We start from the raw sequence: 16,503 nt of genomic DNA, 5'->3' as shown, positions 1-16,503 counted from the left end.
CATGGTACCGTCCCCCCGTATACTGCTCCCTTTTGGGCGCCATTGGGGGCTGACCCCTTGCACAGGTGAGGCATAAAAGCAATTTCGTTGTGTGCACTGTGCAGTGTTCAGTTGTGGACTGTGGAGTGCTGTGTCACAAGGACAATGGTAATTGAAGTTTCCCAGTTGGGCTTTTCACTTTCACTTTCAGGAGGACAATGATTATCTGCCAAGACATCTATTTGAAATTTCCTTCAGAGATTATACATTGTCAACTGAATGTAGATGGTATGAAGGCATGCTCTATGATACTGAAGGACTGAAATTGTTTGTTTGAATGAGGACACAGAAGCCACTACATCATAAGGACAGAAGGGGGAAGCAACAACACAGTCATTGCTTCAAAACAACTTTCACATTTACGCTCCATATTGATTAAACATGCTTCCTTTGCCTACATTTATTTCGAAATAAAATGACTAGTTACAGTACTTTATAATTATTGGTTAAATATGTAAGCATTGCTAAGGGCTCTATCCCTTAAGTAACAGATTAAGACTTTGTCATCATTACAACGTAATGGTAAGTTTATAACATAGGCTCTGTGGAAAGGGGTTAAAATACTTGTTTTTCTCTGTAAATTGTGATGACAAAATTAATGTCTGCAGGTTCATCTTGGTAACACTGTCACATGCATTAAATGTCAGGGTTCGTACTCGTGTTTTGTGTGTGTGTTTTTAAATGTTTTTCTTATTGCTTTTTTGTATTTTCCTACTTATGGTCTCGTGTGTTTCCCTGTTTACCTTTGATTACTTCCTCCAGATCTAAACTTACAGTGAGCCCAAGGTTTGGACGCACCTTCTCATGCAATGCAATGTAGATTCTCACTCAAGTCATCAAGACTGTGAATGAACACATACAGTATGGATTTAAGTACTTGACAAATTCGTTGAACAACAAATTTCTTGAGGAATAATTGTCTGTGTGGTTATGCCCCAGTGTTTCTAGTTCCTTGTTGAGTCAGTGTTAAACCTGCCCTCCCTCTGTTGGCCATATGTGAGTGTCATGCTCAGAGGGGATTCTAGGGTAAGTTGGGGCCCCGAGCGAATATTCACAACAAATCGCTACTACCGTAGTTTAAAGTCTATTCTGTTATTCACCACCTAAAGGCTTTGGAGGCCCCAAGCGGCTGCCTGCCTTACCTGGTGACAAGATGCACCTCTGGTCATACTCACGCGTACAGTGTTTTCTGTTTCCGGTCTTTCTTTGCATTTTTCATAGCAGTGTTTTGTTTTTCGCTTAATCTTCTGTGCGTTGGTTGTACGTGTTGAGTTCTCTGTTTAATAAATCAACCCCTCTGTTGAAGCCTGCCTGTCTCAGCTGTGCCTGCACTTGAGTTCCCCTTTCCTGAAATATTGACAGTAAAATACAGCACAACCTAGTGCGAACTGCAAAGTACTGTAAGCTCATAACTGGTGTGGGAATAGGCTCCAGCTTGTTTCTGGCCAGCCTAAATTCAGCACAGGTTTGACTAGACCCACCTCTGATGTCCTTACAGGTTATCCCACTTTTTACGCCATTTATATTTGTAGTAAAGGTGGAGAGAGGTAGCCAGGCCACTCCCTCCTAGTGACGCAATACCTTAGTCAGGCCAAGAGCAATGTAAATATGCTTTCTGATTCCCAGAAAAATCGGGAATTCCACCCACTTAGTCGGAAACCAGTCAACCGGCTCCAAAAGACCACCTCTTTTTATCTGTCTCACTGTTTTAACTAGTTCTCACTGAGATTACATTTCACCTACGCAAACATAATGCTTAAACAAAATGCTTTTGGTTAAAATGTAAAGTTTGGAGGAATCCAACTACTGAAGGTGTAAAACAGTCCAAGATCATGAAACTACTAGTTCAAGATCGACCTTGTGACATGACAATCCATGCATAAGTAGCCACTATAATGTTAATGCCAGTTTAAACATGTAAAGAAGTTCTACAAAGGACTGTACAATGTACTATAAGGAAATCCATATAAACATGGACACAAACAGTCAGTAGAATGCTGACAAACTGGTAACTCAGCTCTGACTGCAATTTGAGACTGGCTTCTGATGGGCTCAGTTTGCAATCCAGCCCAATGACCACCCTCATCCATCACTGTCTGAGCAGAAAACACCACCAAATCCGTCATTAGGATATTGTGCTATAAAAATACATTTTTATCTGATTTATTGAACATTCCTCATGTTGACACAAACCTTTGTCTGATTAAGTGTGGTCATCTCGGAGGATGCACTGTGGTGCAGCGTGCTAAGCTCCCCACATTGGGGCTATGGTGAAGTGCGCTAAGGCCCACACATGTGGGCTTGCATGCCCATGGGGACCCAGTTTCGAATCCAGCCTGGGTCATTTTCCAACCCCATCTCTCTCTCTACCCACTCACTTCCTGTCGCCCTTCACTGTCTCTATCCCAAAGAGCCTAAACAGTGTCGTCATCTGATTCAACAGGTTTTCTCGTTCCTCCAGACTGAAGTGTGACCTGTTTGCTTGAAGTTGCAACATTCTTCGCATTAAAAGAAGGACATGTGACTTGTACATAGCCATAGTTTTCTTTGGGCTTCCGCTTGCATGACTCATTGTGCTGTTTGTTACTCGAGAAGATGGTTAACTGATAACCATGGCACGTAAAGTTACTTGGAGTTTCAATTGCATTAGCGTTTTTTAAAATTCTATATAGCGATATAGAGTTATCTTTTGTTTTCCTCATACATTTAATACAGAATTACACTTGGCAATGACTCCTTTGGACAAACAATGGGTTGCCAATGCTGCTGAATGTCAAGAAGATGATTTAACGAAGGACTCATGCATGGGTAAGTGAAATACTGAATATATACGTATGGAATATTGAAATGCTACAATATGGTCAGAATGTCTTGTGCTAGCTAAAGCAATCCCTGATTCAAAATCTGTCACAAACCTGTGTGAGTACACAGATAGTTTTATGTCATTAAGTAGGCCTATCTCAAATAATGTAGTGGTGTACTATAGGGCCTCAACTCAAGGCTAACACTCTAATGAGCTACATATCCACGTGTATTTAAACAGTGTCACTGAATCTATGACTTGAAGCATGTGGAATGTAGTTCTTACACATATTTGTAATTTATTTACAGTCGAAGAAGAGGACGACAATCAGAGCAACATTTACGAATATGAGGAGCTGCCTGAACAATGTAGGCCTAATTGGACTTTGTCACTTAATTTCCTTTTTCCCATGTCCTATTTGAATTTATATTCAAAAAGTAAATTTTGCAAGCATTGTGAATAACATTTTTTTAATATTGTTTTATCATCAGATACAGGTTTTAGTGCAGCAGGGATGGAGCAGTGGCGCATCATGTTGCTGGGTAGGCGAGGGGTTGGGAAGAGTTCCACTGGAAACACCATCCTCCGTCAGGAAGCTTTCCCAGTAAACATGTCACTTGGCAGAATCACAGAGTTTTGTGATCGAAATACCGGAACAGTGGATGGAAGACCTGTGGCTGTGATTGACACCCCGGGGTTGAAAAATGCCAAGGGGGGTGAGAAGAAAGTTGTTCGCGAGATTCTAAAAAATATATCACTCTACAAGCCTGGACCACATGTCTTCCTGTTCACATTGCCCTTTGGGAATCTAACTCAAGACGACATCCGCGTCCTCAAGATCATTGAGCGCATGTTTGGAAAAAAGGTCTGGTGGTACACGATCCTGGTGTTCACCCACGGTGACTCCCTGGCAGGGACAGCCCCTAGCGATGTCATCAGCAGTGCTGACAAAGAGCTAAGGGACTTGATACGCAAATGCAGTGGAGGATTTGTAGTTTTCAACAACAAGGACATGGCCAACCGGGCACAGGTGACCTCACTCATGGAAAGGATTGACACCATGTTGGCGGTGAATGGCAACAAGTGCTATCCGATCAAGTTTTACCCATGGTCTGAGAGGCAGATCAGACAAAGGCAAGAGAAGCACATGGAGGAGAGGGCTGAGGACATTTCCCAGAAGGAGAGGGAGCTGGAGACTCTGTACACCAGCTATGAACTGGAAGTGAAGAAGTTGGAGCTGTGGAGGAGCACAGATGAGGAGCTGAGGAGCCTTGCGGAGAAAATGCCTACACTTAAAAAAGACAGATTTAAGAGTCTGCATAAATGAATACAACTAGTTTCTGGCTAGAATGAGGAGCATTTTCCAAACCGAGTTCACAAGAGAACAGGGCAATATAATGGCTGTGACTTGCAATGCAGGCTTTACTGTTGCTATGTGAATAACAACAGAGTGGTAATGTACAGTGTATTTGGATTGAATTCGTGTTTGACATACTATGTAATGCCTTTATCTTTGTTTATGGAATTATACATTTATTCCCTTGTCATTTTGATCTGATAGAAGGTATAGAACTGCTCAAGTAGGCGATGGGCGGGTCTAAACAGGGGTCAGCAGGGTGGGCCAGGGCCCCTGTAGATTTCCTCCTGGCCCCTGTTGTGGCCCTGTGCCAATGACCACGACATGATACACATTTTTGTATATTATATATTCATAACATTAAAAAACATGTATATCTTTTGCCAATTCATGTGCCTCCCTGAAAAAACAATGGCCTGACATCAGTACCCCTGGTAATTTCGGTCTAGAACCGCCCATGCAATTATGTCATTTTTCTCACGTGAAGTCATTCCTTCTAGTGTGGGACTACCACTTACACACAGAATGGTTCAGTATGACTCATATACTAGACCTCTAAGATTACAGCAGTGTTTGTAATACCAAGTGTCAAGTAAGTGTGGTGGAGCAGGACAACTATTTTTTTAATCCTTTTATCTGTATTGGTTTTTTTTTCCACATTATTTTTCCCTTTTATTTGTATTTACCACTAGGTAAATGAACTATACTAATAAACTTGCTTGGTCTTGCCTTTGAGGATGTAGCAGTACTGAACAACACATGACCAGTTGAATGTGACTGAAACCGAGACAGGTGCAAAACGATTGCAAAATTCCCTGACAATTGACACATACATTATTCAGAGAGGTTAGGAAATATATGCGTTCACAGAATTTAATAAATCTAGTAAAGTCTAATAAAGACAACCTTTTGAATTTTCTTCCACTCAATTAGGCAGCTAGTTTCACTCACAGCAAAAGACTCTTTACTACTGTAGAGTAGGTGGGCTCAAGTAGGTACCAGGTAGGCCTAGAGTCTAGTATCTTAGAAAATCATTGTGATAGATCAGTGGTTCTAAACATTTCCTGAACAAAAGCCCACTTGACCTCATCATAACCCTTCCAACACCCTCATGACCTTATCATAACCCTGCCAACGCCATCCTCAGTATTGAAAATATTAGACTAGGCCTAATGCCTCCAATAGCAACTAAGCACCGCCCCCTATCAATATTCGCAACGCCCCCATTGGGCTCTCCAACCCCTGGGGGGCTAGCCCTCGTTGAGAAACGCAGTGATCAATGAAATGCAGCCACATTCGTATCCATCCTTTGATTCTCTGTTGTCACGGCGCAAGATTTGAAAATCCCGCCCTCCTCACTAGCGCTTCGAAAGGTAGCCTATGCACTGTCAATTGAAACGCCCAGACAATGCGGTCTTTGTCGTGAGCAACATTTTGTTATCTTGAGCTTGGTTCAGGAAATTGTGACACGAGAGTGGCCCGAGATGCAGTTGGACACGACCATGGCACTTCGTAAGAATTTATCTATTCAAACTGGCTTGGTGCTATTGGCCAGAGACGACCTGGAAGTGAAACAGTAACCACATAGGCATAGGACATTCCCAGCAGCTCACAACACTTGCTACACTGTAGCCAACGCTCCTTGTATATTCGAAAGATTGTGTCAATTTACTCTCAAGAAACTTGTTACATAGCCTGTATACTTTGGAGTTTGGACAAATGGCGCCAGCAGACCAAGTCGCCGACGTTTTTTCTTACGAAAGCCTGGTGCATGCAGTTGCAGGCGCTATGGTGAGTCGCCTTCCTTCCACTGCCTTCCTACTAACAAGTTTCAGTTATGATTTCCACAAGTGTCAGACTGGCACAAGTCAAACGGGTTATTTAAAATGTAAATGGAGAGCATCACACCACATTGTGAGCTGGACAATTAGCCTACCTGACATGGCTGCTTAAACTCTTCCATACAATGTCAGTGCTATATTTTTCTCTGTAGGCTTGCCTCCTGTAAGACTAAAAGTGTCACAAATGTCCCCTTCCACAGGGCAGTGTCACCGCAATGACAGTATTCTTCCCTCTCGACACTGCACGTTTACGACTACAAGGTACTTTGTTGCACCTGAAACATAATAGTTGCTTATTCAGAATATTCCCCCGAATAGGCTACATGAAGCTAGTTGATGTTCACCATTGTTGAGCTGAAAAACTAAAGGTGAAAAAGTTTAAAGATCTGGGGGCAAATAGAAGACATTTTACTATACAGAAAATGAATAATAGTCTTAGTCTGTACCATATGCTCAATCACTCAGAACACGGTCATGTGATATGAGGAACTCATTCTTAATTTCAGACTTCCTTTTTAGTTTTCATATTGCGACATGATAAGAATGAGGTGTTGTTGTGGACTTAAGAAGCACAGTTATTATTTCAGTAAATGTCTGAATTGTGACCGAATAGTCTCATGCAGACTATTGTTGTTTGATCATCACCTGTATTCCAATGTTGTTGATTGTCTCTTTTCTCTGTTGTCAGTGGATGAAAATAGGAAATCCCGCTCGACTCCAGCCATACTGGCAGAGATCATAAAAGAGGAAGGATTGTAGGTGGACTTCCATAATCTTGTAATTGGGCTACATGTAAAAGTTGCCACACTTGTTTTGTTGTTGTTGTTTTAAAATCGTACTGTATTGTTAGTGGCTTGACCAATCACCTGCTGCCTGTAGCTCACACCCCGACTATGCTGTTGTGCCAGTCACACTTTCTTCCGTGCAGTTTCATCTCAGTCCTGGGTCACTAGCCTATCCTGTGTCACTTCTCTTTCCATAGTCTTGTGGTTTGATTTATAGATGAATATGCATATTCATGATGCAGAACAGCATTGCAATGCACAGGGAGTGGTGCAAAAGGGATTGACAGATGGGTCATTTCACTTCAAATCAGACACTTTTGGGCCCAACCTTCCTGGATTTTACAACTTAGTGTGTCTTCTCAGCGGTAAGGCAGAACCCCGGAACTGCGTTTGCATCCGGGTCCGAGTCAGTCAGGCCCCTAAGTGTTTGATTTCATATGAAAATGGCCCAGCCAATTTGAAGTAACACAAGCCAGTACATTAACAACACAGTGCAGCGTTTGCTTATTTGTCAGGTGTGTTCTGTATTGTGGTGTATGGTGGTGTGTGAACTCATTTGCACTCCCATGCTGATCCTCTCTCCCTGATGTTGTGTGTTTCCAGACTGGCTCCGTACAGAGGATGGTTCCCCGTCATCTGCAGCCTCTGCTGCTCCAACTTCGTCTACTTCTACTGCTTCCATAGCCTGAAGGCCAGCTGGCAGCAGGGTCACCGGGCCAGCCCAGGGAAGGACCTCTTCATCGGCATCGTAGCAGGTTGGCAGAGACCAGCCCTCACCAGCCCTTCCTGTCTACACACTGATACCAGAGAGAGTAGAGAGAGAGAGAGAGGTTCCATTGGCCCATTGTTTCCTGGTTCTATTATGGCCCCCCTTAGGCAGACCTAGGCAGACCTAAGGACTGTTCTATTCATTGTAGGAGCATTATGACACGCCCCTTTAGGCAGACCGGAACCTGGTCGCGTTAGGTGCCCATAGAAACCTATTATGTTGGCATATCTCTATACTTAAAGAATCTCTGCTGATACTGTAGCTTATGGAGTGGAAACCTTGATGTGTCATGGATGAAAGTGAAAAAAGAGAAGTACATAGGATTAACTACATTGAAATAAGTTTAGTAAGTCCTAGCCAGAAGATATTTTTCACACCTGTTCTATTTATTTCTGTGCACAATGCACATGTGAGTGAAGGTTTTATGGGTGACGAGACAGATGTAAGCCAAGGTCACATTTGAGCCATGGACAAAAAGTATGTTGAACTAATATCAGTGGATATAAAATATGCAGAGAAAATATTGTGGGAGGAAGGATGTTTTCTTTATTAAAAAGGCCTATCCATGTCAACCTTTTCTCTCCCCATGTCATTTCCCGTCCAGGAATAGTGAATGTCTTGGTAACAACTCCCCTGTGGGTGGTCAACACTAGACTGAAGCTGCAGGGGGCAAAATTCCGCAATACGGATATACGGCAGACTCACTACAAAGGCATGCTGGGTAAGGGCACCAGACATTTAATGATCATGTATGCCATGTAATGTGATAATGCTTAAAACAAAATTACCATTGGTGTTCTGTCTTCATGAATAGCAAAGGAACAGGATGTTGCATACAAAACAATTTCTAAAACCTCTAATAACATCATCTTAAATTATCTTGGAAGGGTCCCAGCATCCACTCATGTACTCTTTGCTTGTTGTGCATCTCTTAGAGTGAGTCTCTGTGCTACGTTGTTACCATGTTATGTCATGTCTGTGTTGCATTGTCTGTTTACTGTAGTGTTCTGTTTGTCTTGTGGCTGCATAGTATGTTACCGTGGTTCTGCCAGAGAGTACATTGGTTTAGTAATCTGCTGCTTTGGTGGAGTAGCGCACAACAGAAACATGTTACATTGCAATTTTTAAAATTACATTCATCAAACGTTTTTTTTCTAAGCAACTTGCAAAGAGGACATGCATAGCAAAATTCAGATTTGGGAGAATGCAGAGTACAACAATATACAAGTCGCACAAAAGAAATAAATCGATGAAAAGACGAGTAACATGCACCATTTTAGGTTGAGTGAATACCAGACACGCCACTGTTGTTCTGGACCATTTACAAACGTTTTATTACACAAGCGGGAAGAATGTTCTGGAGAGAGTTGTGGTAGTCAAGGTGAGGGATGACCATGGTCGGTACCTGAAGCATAATGGGCTGGGAGCGTGCTGATTTGTGTTTTATGCTAAACAATAAAGCAGCATAACTGGGCCAATGTGGTCAGAGCTTGACAGATGGTCGTCATCAGTCATGTCAAGTTTTCTTGCAAACTTATTTGGAGCGAGAGTGGTAGATCCCATATGGAGTTTGATACCGTGGCAGATTGTATCCTGGTCTAGGATCCTTGGAAGTTTTAGCCTCAGAGAGGTTCAGCTGAAGGTGGTTGTCCTTTACCTACTGTGTGAATTGTTCAGCAAAACAAGTGGAAATTCGTACAGAGAGCGTGGAGTCGTCTGGCTGGAATGACAAGTATAACTTTGTAACATCAGCATAGCAGTGATATGAGAATATGAGAAGGGGTGAGAGCGGATAACACTGTTCCACAAGCTGGAGGCACAGTACTAACATTGTTATACATGTCGAGAGAGAACCTGATGAAGCAACAGCGAAACGCATTGTTGTTGACCAAATAAACTACCAGCAAAGAAGACCAGTGTGCGGTGACTTGTCCTTCCTTTACTTGGATTACTTTTACGGCATATCACCAGCACTTGGACAGTGGTTGTGCACAGGCACTCTACTTTGATTGTTATTCATGTCATTGTGACGGCTCATGTTGTTGTATTGCAGATGCCTTTTCCCAGATCGTGCAGGATGAGGGAGTTGGAGCCCTGTGGAACGGCACATTCCCCTCCCTGCTCCTGGTCCTGAACCCTGCAGTGCAGTTCATGATCTACGAGGGCCTGAAGAGGCAACTGAGGATGGGCATCCACAGAGAGGTAAGCAGTGTATTACTTAAGATGCGTATCTATCAAGAGCAATAGAGAGGTGTTGCTGAAAGACATGTATCCACAGCCCTGTGAGAGGGCTGCAGAGCTGAGGATTTTTTTTATTTTATTTGTAGTTTATTTGGCAGGGACAATGCAGTGCACATTGTTACAAACATGACATGGCAGAGCCATGACACAACTTGCAGATGTGAATACATGGAAGGTTTATAGCTAGATAGCTAATTTGCAACCTCAGTCCCTGATCAGGCTACCTACTCTAATAAAACATATAAATCATCTATAGTCATCATTGAGGATTGGTATTCACCGACAGCTGAGTGGGGTATACTGTAGTATTACTGAGGGCGAGTATCCAGAACAGACAGAGCAGGATTACTTAAAGAAGGTATCTGCAGAAAGATCAATACAGATATTTGTAAGGTGGATATCCAGAGTTGAGAGAGCTGAACAACAAAATCATAGGGGTGTAGAAAAGAGAGAAATTGAAGCACTGGGCTTTTTGAAAACACATCACTATTTTTGTGAATGCATACGCACATTTTACTTTTGGGTCTTCCATTTACACACATTTGGCTGTTGAAGGCCATACCATAGCTGCCATGGCAAGTGACTCCATATTACAAGCAGAATCTTGTTGTCGGAATGAAATCTTAAAATGTTGATAATGTTAATCCACATGTGGGCCGGGGTAAATGGAATCTAGAAATATAAACAAATTGAAACACTTTGCGTGGAAATGAGTGCTGTGCCGTTAGGTCAAGCTTGCTTTCACTTGCCTGGCACAGCAAAATGTTCACACCATCTCGTTATCTGGATGAGTAGTCACTGGATATGTGAAAGGCAGATAAGCTCATCCATGTGATCCTCTGGGTGTTAGAAAAGATGTTAAGAAGTAGCATAAGAGTTCCACCTGTTGCAAATGTCGCTAACACATCATATATTTTTTTTGTCATTTCTTAAAAAGTTGTCTGCTTCAGAAGTGTTTGTCATCGGTGCGATTGCAAAGGCTGTTGCAACAACAGTGACGTACCCCCTGCAAACAGTACAGTCCATTCTCAGAGTGAGTATTTTATATACGATAAGTAAATGTTTGTTGTCATTTTTCAATATCAGCAACGGATAAATATTACTCCTGGGAGATAACAACTCAAGTTATAACCAACTAAACTGGGATAAACTAATAACTGCTTTGTTACGTGTGAAGTGATATAAATGTCTGAACCTTTTGTCACATTGCATTTCTGAAAGGGACTATATTATGTTGTTTTTTGTTGTTGACTGTTCTTTTGAATTTGTGTTGTCAGTTCGGCCAACATAGACAACAGGCAGAGCAGTCCAGGCTGATGAGCAGCTTAAAAGGAGTCACATACCTGCTGCACAACAGGATCCGGTAGGAACAACGGCCTCCTTCATCTCCTATCACCTACTTTGGCATGCACTTATTCAGCTTTCAATTAAAGTCACCAAGGCTAGAAATGTTCAGTGCATGCAATGTCCTGTTTCTGTAAGTATGTTTTGTAGACAGGAGCACAGTGTCTGTATCTGTAGGTGTAGGTTTCTTTAGACAGGAACACAGCACATTAAAGGGGTATGCCACTATTTTGGGGCTGAATACGGTTAAAATCGTTGCCCTGGGTTTATAAAGGTGGTAAAGTGTCTTATTTTTCATGTTAGGCGTTGTATTTTTTAAGGAGGGAGCAAGTATCTAAGCTACAAACCCCAACTCCATAGAAGTATAAAATAAATATTAATAAATAAATAATAAAATACTGTCATTTTCAAAACGTCTGATTATTATATTAGATGGAGAACAGCACAAAGAAACATATCAGCCATCGAAACTGACCAAAATTATTATTTTGGAGGATATTCTTGAATATGTAAAAACAACACGTCTCAAAAGAGTTGGGACGGGGACAAGAAAAGGCAGCAAATGTCGAGGAAGACTAAAAACAAAACAAAAGACAACACTTATTAGTTAAATACATTAACCGATGAGATGATTTTATATAAAAAACAGTGTTAATTCCTATCTTGGACACGATTTCACCAGCTTAAATGGTGGGTGTATTCCTTGTCATGTTTTGCAATGTTTTCCTTTCTGTAGTGCTTACAGTGTGACAGGTCTTGACCAAAAGCCCACCATTTTATCACCTGGTCCTTATGATGGAGCCAAACTGTTAAAACATAGTAGAGAATGCAATTTGTCCTTACTATGTGTCAGTAATCGAAGATCTCCCTTCAAAATATAATGCATGAGTGGCTTTTCATGCTGTATAAAACCCATTTATACCATTCAGCACAGTATTTAACTCTACAGATGAGTGAGAACATCTTAAGCAATGCACTACAGCACCCGCATGCCATCATGGAGGCTGACTTTTGAAGTTAGCACTAACACAAGTTGGATGGTCTATTTTCACTGTAGCACAGGATGTGCAATACTCTATTATTGTCAAAAAGAATTGACTTCTACAACTTCTGCTGACTTCTGTAAGCAAAGGACAGTTTCCCATGTCTTCTGGGTCTATTTCAAGTGAGCTCGGGTGCATAGGAGAATGTTACACCCCTGTATCATTTGCACGCATGAAGCATTCTTAATATGGTCAATTTTCAATAGCTGTAATTCCTGGAGTGCTAGAGTGAGACTACAGCCAATATATATTTCATGATGTCATGAACCTATACAATGATTTTAATGACAAAAATATGTTTTACATACACTCAATCGTGGTAAATCAAAGGGAATTCAAAAATGTATGTAATAACTATGGTAATTATTCCCTCTGCATCTTTAATTCTGAGTGACTCAGCCTCTCTGTGATGATCTTATACTTGGACACCTATATTGTCCATCAGTACAATTCATTTTGAAATGTTCTTCTTTGTTGTTTTATCTTATTTGGATGTTTACTAAATTTCACTGATCCCCGTCCCAACTTATTTGAGACATGTTGCATTTATCAAATTAGAAATGAGTACATATGTCCCCCAAAACAATATTCTTTCTCAGTTTTAACACTTAATATGTTGTCTTTTCACTATTCTCCATCTAATGAATAGATTGAATGTTTTGAAAATTATAGCATTTTGATTTTATTCACTGTTTACCAAACGTCCCAACTTCACCGGAGTTGGGGTTTGTAGTTAGTCAATGGATCACGCATGCTACAGCGATCCATTGACTTCCACTAGCTTAGCTACATACTCCCTCTTTTAACTTGTCTTAAAGCAAGACCATGCCTTACATGAAAAATAATAAGACACTTTACCACCTTTATAAACCCCAGCCAACTTGAGCCCCAAAATAGTGGCATACCCCTTCAAGTAATAATAGTTCTAGTCACACAGCACTTTCTTTCACAGATGTTAAGTGTTAAAGGATTTTGGATGCACTTTTTTTATTTCCCTTCACAGCCTTGTATCATAAATAAGTAAATGTTTAATATTGAGCTCTAACATCATTGATGGTCGATCAACACATTTCTAAAAGTTAATGCATTGGACCTCTAGCATCTTCTTCATCTCTCATCTTGCAGAAAATACGGTGTGATGGGTCTGTTTAAAGGCCTGGAGGCCAAACTCCTGCAGACGGTCCTGACGGCGGCCCTGATGTTCCTGATCTATGAGAAGATTGCCGGCTTCACCTTCAAAGCCATGGGAGTGAGGAGACCCATGTCCAGTCGAAGATGACATCATCATCATCATCAACAACAACAACAACTACATTCCTTTTTGTAGTGCTAGCGCTTTTCAAAACATCCTAAGCGCTGTGCCATGAAAGTGATGAGGTCTGTGGTCAGTTTTGAATGGATGCCTGGGAATTGCCACTTCAGCCTGGTCTTGCCACACGTTTGTAATCATTTATTTCACGCAGAGGGTCTGGAATGGCTGAATTAAGAAGCGTTTGCTAGAGGAAGGGGTGAAACTCTTACACTGATTAGCTGGTTGTGTGGTAACACAAGACTAAACCCCTCCAACACCACCTGGCTCAGATGTAATGTCGAAGGGAAAAGAAATCAGCTTATAACTTGCATCTGACAAGGTCAGGATAGTGCCACTTATCATTGTGTTAGTGTTACATTGTTCTTGTTTCTGTATTTGTATTTGTGTTTTTTTTTGTTAACAAAAACGACTAAGCATATTGAGCTGTCTGTGGTACTGGGTCTGAGGTGTAGGCCTACTGAAGGTGCTAATGAACTGCATTGACCTGAGATTGTCTGACAATATATTCTGTATATTTATTCAGCTCGTCTGACTAACAAGCTTTGACATCTGATCTTTTGTCACCATGAATAAAAGATTGTGGCGCTTTTGAAAATCAATTGTGCATTTTGTCCCACTCTCCACCCAGTAGTCTGTGGATCTTTGCAATGCATTTATTTGACAGCAGATGGTGCTGAAGGCATATTCGATTTTGGTCACTTGGTGTTGGAGAGAGACCTCTCTCTCTCAATGAGAGAGACTCATTGCAAACTTTGAAGTTTTGCAATTCGCACTTGCATGTAAAGACATATATATGTTGCTCTATGCATGGAAACGTCCGTTTTCTCTAAAATTTCACTGGTATGTTGTACTTCTTACTGGATCTTATCTCGTAGCATTTTTTATGGTGTAGCCAAACTTTATCTCTTACGGGAAACCCAGAGCCATCTAATAACAGAGTTGCGCAAACCGGGGACCAGGAAGTCGGTTGGTGATGTGATTCGCGTAGATTAAAATGTTTCTTAACAGTAAACTTCTGTTCGTTGGAAACTAACACAGAACCATCACATACCAAACAAAGATTAATTACAAACAAATTACATTACCTTTACCACATTTTCTGTGTTCTACCGCCACCTCCTGGAACTAAGTAACTTCTAATAGAACTAAAGTCAATGGGGATTTCCATGTTAACGCTCCGTGAGGCTCCATGAGAGCCGCCATTGCTGTGGAAAGATTGGTCCATAGAGGTCTATGGGAGTGGCGTAACTCTGATATTAGATGGCTCTGGGGAATCCCATTGTAATTATGGAGTAATTATTGCAAGTTTACAATGCGTGCTTTAGCCTATTACAATACGTTTTTTTATGAGGGTCAAGTATTTATGAAGTTCATTTTAGTATTTAGATGCTTTAATTGGTGGGTGTAGGAATCTATTTGCTCAATGCAGAGAGACTACTGGATGATGTGTGTGTTGGGGCGGTGCATTTTGTAAATGGGTGGGTTTTCCGGTTGAAGTTTAATGGAAATCGGAAATGATAACTGAACTAAGCAACAGTGTGAAGCGATGAGCCTATGAAAGTGCATATTTTCTGCATATCGACTGTGTCAGTGACTAATATTAAGGCACGACAGAGAAGAGCATTCTACAAAAGATGCCAGTGATGACCCTTTTGAAGGCTCAGGTTTAGCATGAGAATGTGTTTGACTGCAACTTGCAAGCCGTCAGTAACCTATTTGCTATGCTACTAGTTAAAAGTATTCTGAGTGAAACTAGTGTGGTAGTAGGGTTGCCAACTGTCAATGAAAAAAATACGGGACACTTCATCGTGCCGGGGGTCTGGGGGTCGTCCCCCAGAAAATTTTGCATTTCTTAGATGTAATTTCCTGCATTCTAACGTCCCGTGTCCCGTTTCAGTTCAATACGGAACCCGTACTTTTATCTCTAAATACAGGACGATTCCGTATTTCAAGGGACGGTTGGCAACCCTATGTGGTAGTGATTGAGCCTGGTAGTTTGTTAGGTATAATTGCAGGCAAGACATAGCCTACTGTTAAAATTTGAACCGTCGATTATCGTGGAGATGATCTGTCAAACAGAATGACAACCCGGCGCAGTTCGTTGACTTGAAGGTAAGGTGGCCTACGTTATAAGTTCATTCACTGAATTTCAGTTATACCCAAAGCTGACAAGAACTCCTGCTACCAGTTTGGCTCTTCTCCGTCTATTTTTACTCACTGATTCTAAACATACGCGGGTGGCTGGCTGCGCGCATGCCATAGGCTACATTAACATGCGCCGCGGTGTATCAGCAAGTTACATTGTAACTATCGTAGCTGATTGGTAATAGTTGTAACAACACTGCGTGAAAGCAGCAGGTTGCAACATTCGTACGACTACCGATAATAACAAGGCAACCACAAAGTAGCCAATGGGTGACATGTGTTGTGTAATCTGATTGACAACTTGCAATCATTGTTTTTTTAACAACTCTACGAGCCATTGCATCAAGAGAATGGTAACTAGACAACCACCAACTTTAACAAAAGAACTCTTGAGGTTTGAATTAAACATGTCTTTGCTGAACATGCATTAGATACAGATGCCATTAACCCTGCACTTCAGGTGATGGCAATTGTTGTTGATGGTGAGAAAGGAAGTCGAAGGGAAGATGGCATTGTTGTGGTCACTGTCACTTCCTCATCAGAGGTGGAACGTAACTAAGTATTTTTACTTCGTTACTGTACTTAAGTAGTTTTTTCTGGAATTTGTACTTACTTGAGTAAAAATAAAAATGCAGACTTTTACTTTTACTCAATTAAATTTTTTGACAATTACTTGTACTTTCTACTCCTTACATTTCTAGGAGAAGACTTTGTTACTAGTTACATTTATCCTAGGTTTTCCTGTTGTGTTTCGTGGATATTTCAGTAGCCTCAGCTGCAGGCAGGGAGGCGGGACCAAGCCCCTCTTCCAAATTGACACCCAG

General features: G+C 41.3%; 3 protein-coding genes across 3 annotated transcripts in view; all 3 read left to right on the top strand.

Moving 5' to 3' along the window:
• The first annotated feature begins 2,632 nt into the window (after nucleotides 1–2,632).
• On the top strand, nucleotides 2,633–4,472 carry LOC134460741 (GTPase IMAP family member 7-like). Its single transcript, XM_063213254.1, has 3 exons — nucleotides 2,633–2,847; nucleotides 3,151–3,210; nucleotides 3,334–4,472. Exons 1-3 carry the CDS (start codon nucleotides 2,769–2,771, stop codon nucleotides 4,167–4,169), a joined length of 975 nt encoding a protein of 324 aa, XP_063069324.1. The 5' UTR covers nucleotides 2,633–2,768; the 3' UTR covers nucleotides 4,170–4,472.
• A 1,062-nt stretch (nucleotides 4,473–5,534) lies between these two features.
• Nucleotides 5,535–14,133, top strand: slc25a17 (solute carrier family 25 member 17). Its single transcript, XM_063223039.1, has 9 exons — nucleotides 5,535–5,990; nucleotides 6,241–6,301; nucleotides 6,729–6,795; nucleotides 7,429–7,580; nucleotides 8,199–8,315; nucleotides 9,648–9,796; nucleotides 10,773–10,868; nucleotides 11,113–11,198; nucleotides 13,348–14,133. Exons 1-9 carry the CDS (start codon nucleotides 5,919–5,921, stop codon nucleotides 13,499–13,501), a joined length of 954 nt encoding a protein of 317 aa, XP_063079109.1. The 5' UTR covers nucleotides 5,535–5,918; the 3' UTR covers nucleotides 13,502–14,133.
• A 1,378-nt stretch (nucleotides 14,134–15,511) lies between these two features.
• The window catches only part of mrtfaa (myocardin related transcription factor Aa), a 67,765-nt gene continuing 66,773 nt past the window's right edge, over nucleotides 15,512–16,503 (top strand). Inside the window, exon 1 of the mRNA XM_063223028.1 lies at nucleotides 15,512–15,646. The gene's annotated coding sequence lies outside the window, so the exon portion shown is untranslated. The remainder of the gene's footprint in view (nucleotides 15,647–16,503) is intronic.

This window comes from Engraulis encrasicolus, chromosome 2 (genome assembly GCF_034702125.1).
Source record: "Engraulis encrasicolus isolate BLACKSEA-1 chromosome 2, IST_EnEncr_1.0, whole genome shotgun sequence".
NCBI lineage: Eukaryota > Metazoa > Chordata > Actinopteri > Clupeiformes > Engraulidae > Engraulis > Engraulis encrasicolus.
The sequence above is the reverse complement of the archived record's forward strand: the minus strand, read 5'-3'. Positions and strand labels throughout refer to the sequence as shown.

Excerpts from the sequence above, each read along its gene's own strand:
- LOC134460741 (XM_063213254.1), top strand. The coding sequence starts at position 2,769 with ATGACTCCTTTGGACAAACAATGGGTTGCCAATGCTGCTGAATGTCAA. Across the intron at positions 2,848-3,150 it reads AACGAAGGACTCATGCATGG|TCGAAGAAGAGGACGACAAT; the intron begins GTAAGTGAAATA and ends ATTTATTTACAG. Across the intron at positions 3,211-3,333 it reads TGAGGAGCTGCCTGAACAAT|ATACAGGTTTTAGTGCAGCA; the intron begins GTAGGCCTAATT and ends TTTTATCATCAG.
- slc25a17 (XM_063223039.1), top strand. The coding sequence starts at position 5,919 with ATGGCGCCAGCAGACCAAGTCGCCGACGTTTTTTCTTACGAAAGCCTG. Across the intron at positions 7,581-8,198 it reads CTTCATCGGCATCGTAGCAG|GAATAGTGAATGTCTTGGTA; the intron begins GTTGGCAGAGAC and ends TTTCCCGTCCAG. Across the intron at positions 9,797-10,772 it reads GGATGGGCATCCACAGAGAG|TTGTCTGCTTCAGAAGTGTT; the intron begins GTAAGCAGTGTA and ends TTTCTTAAAAAG.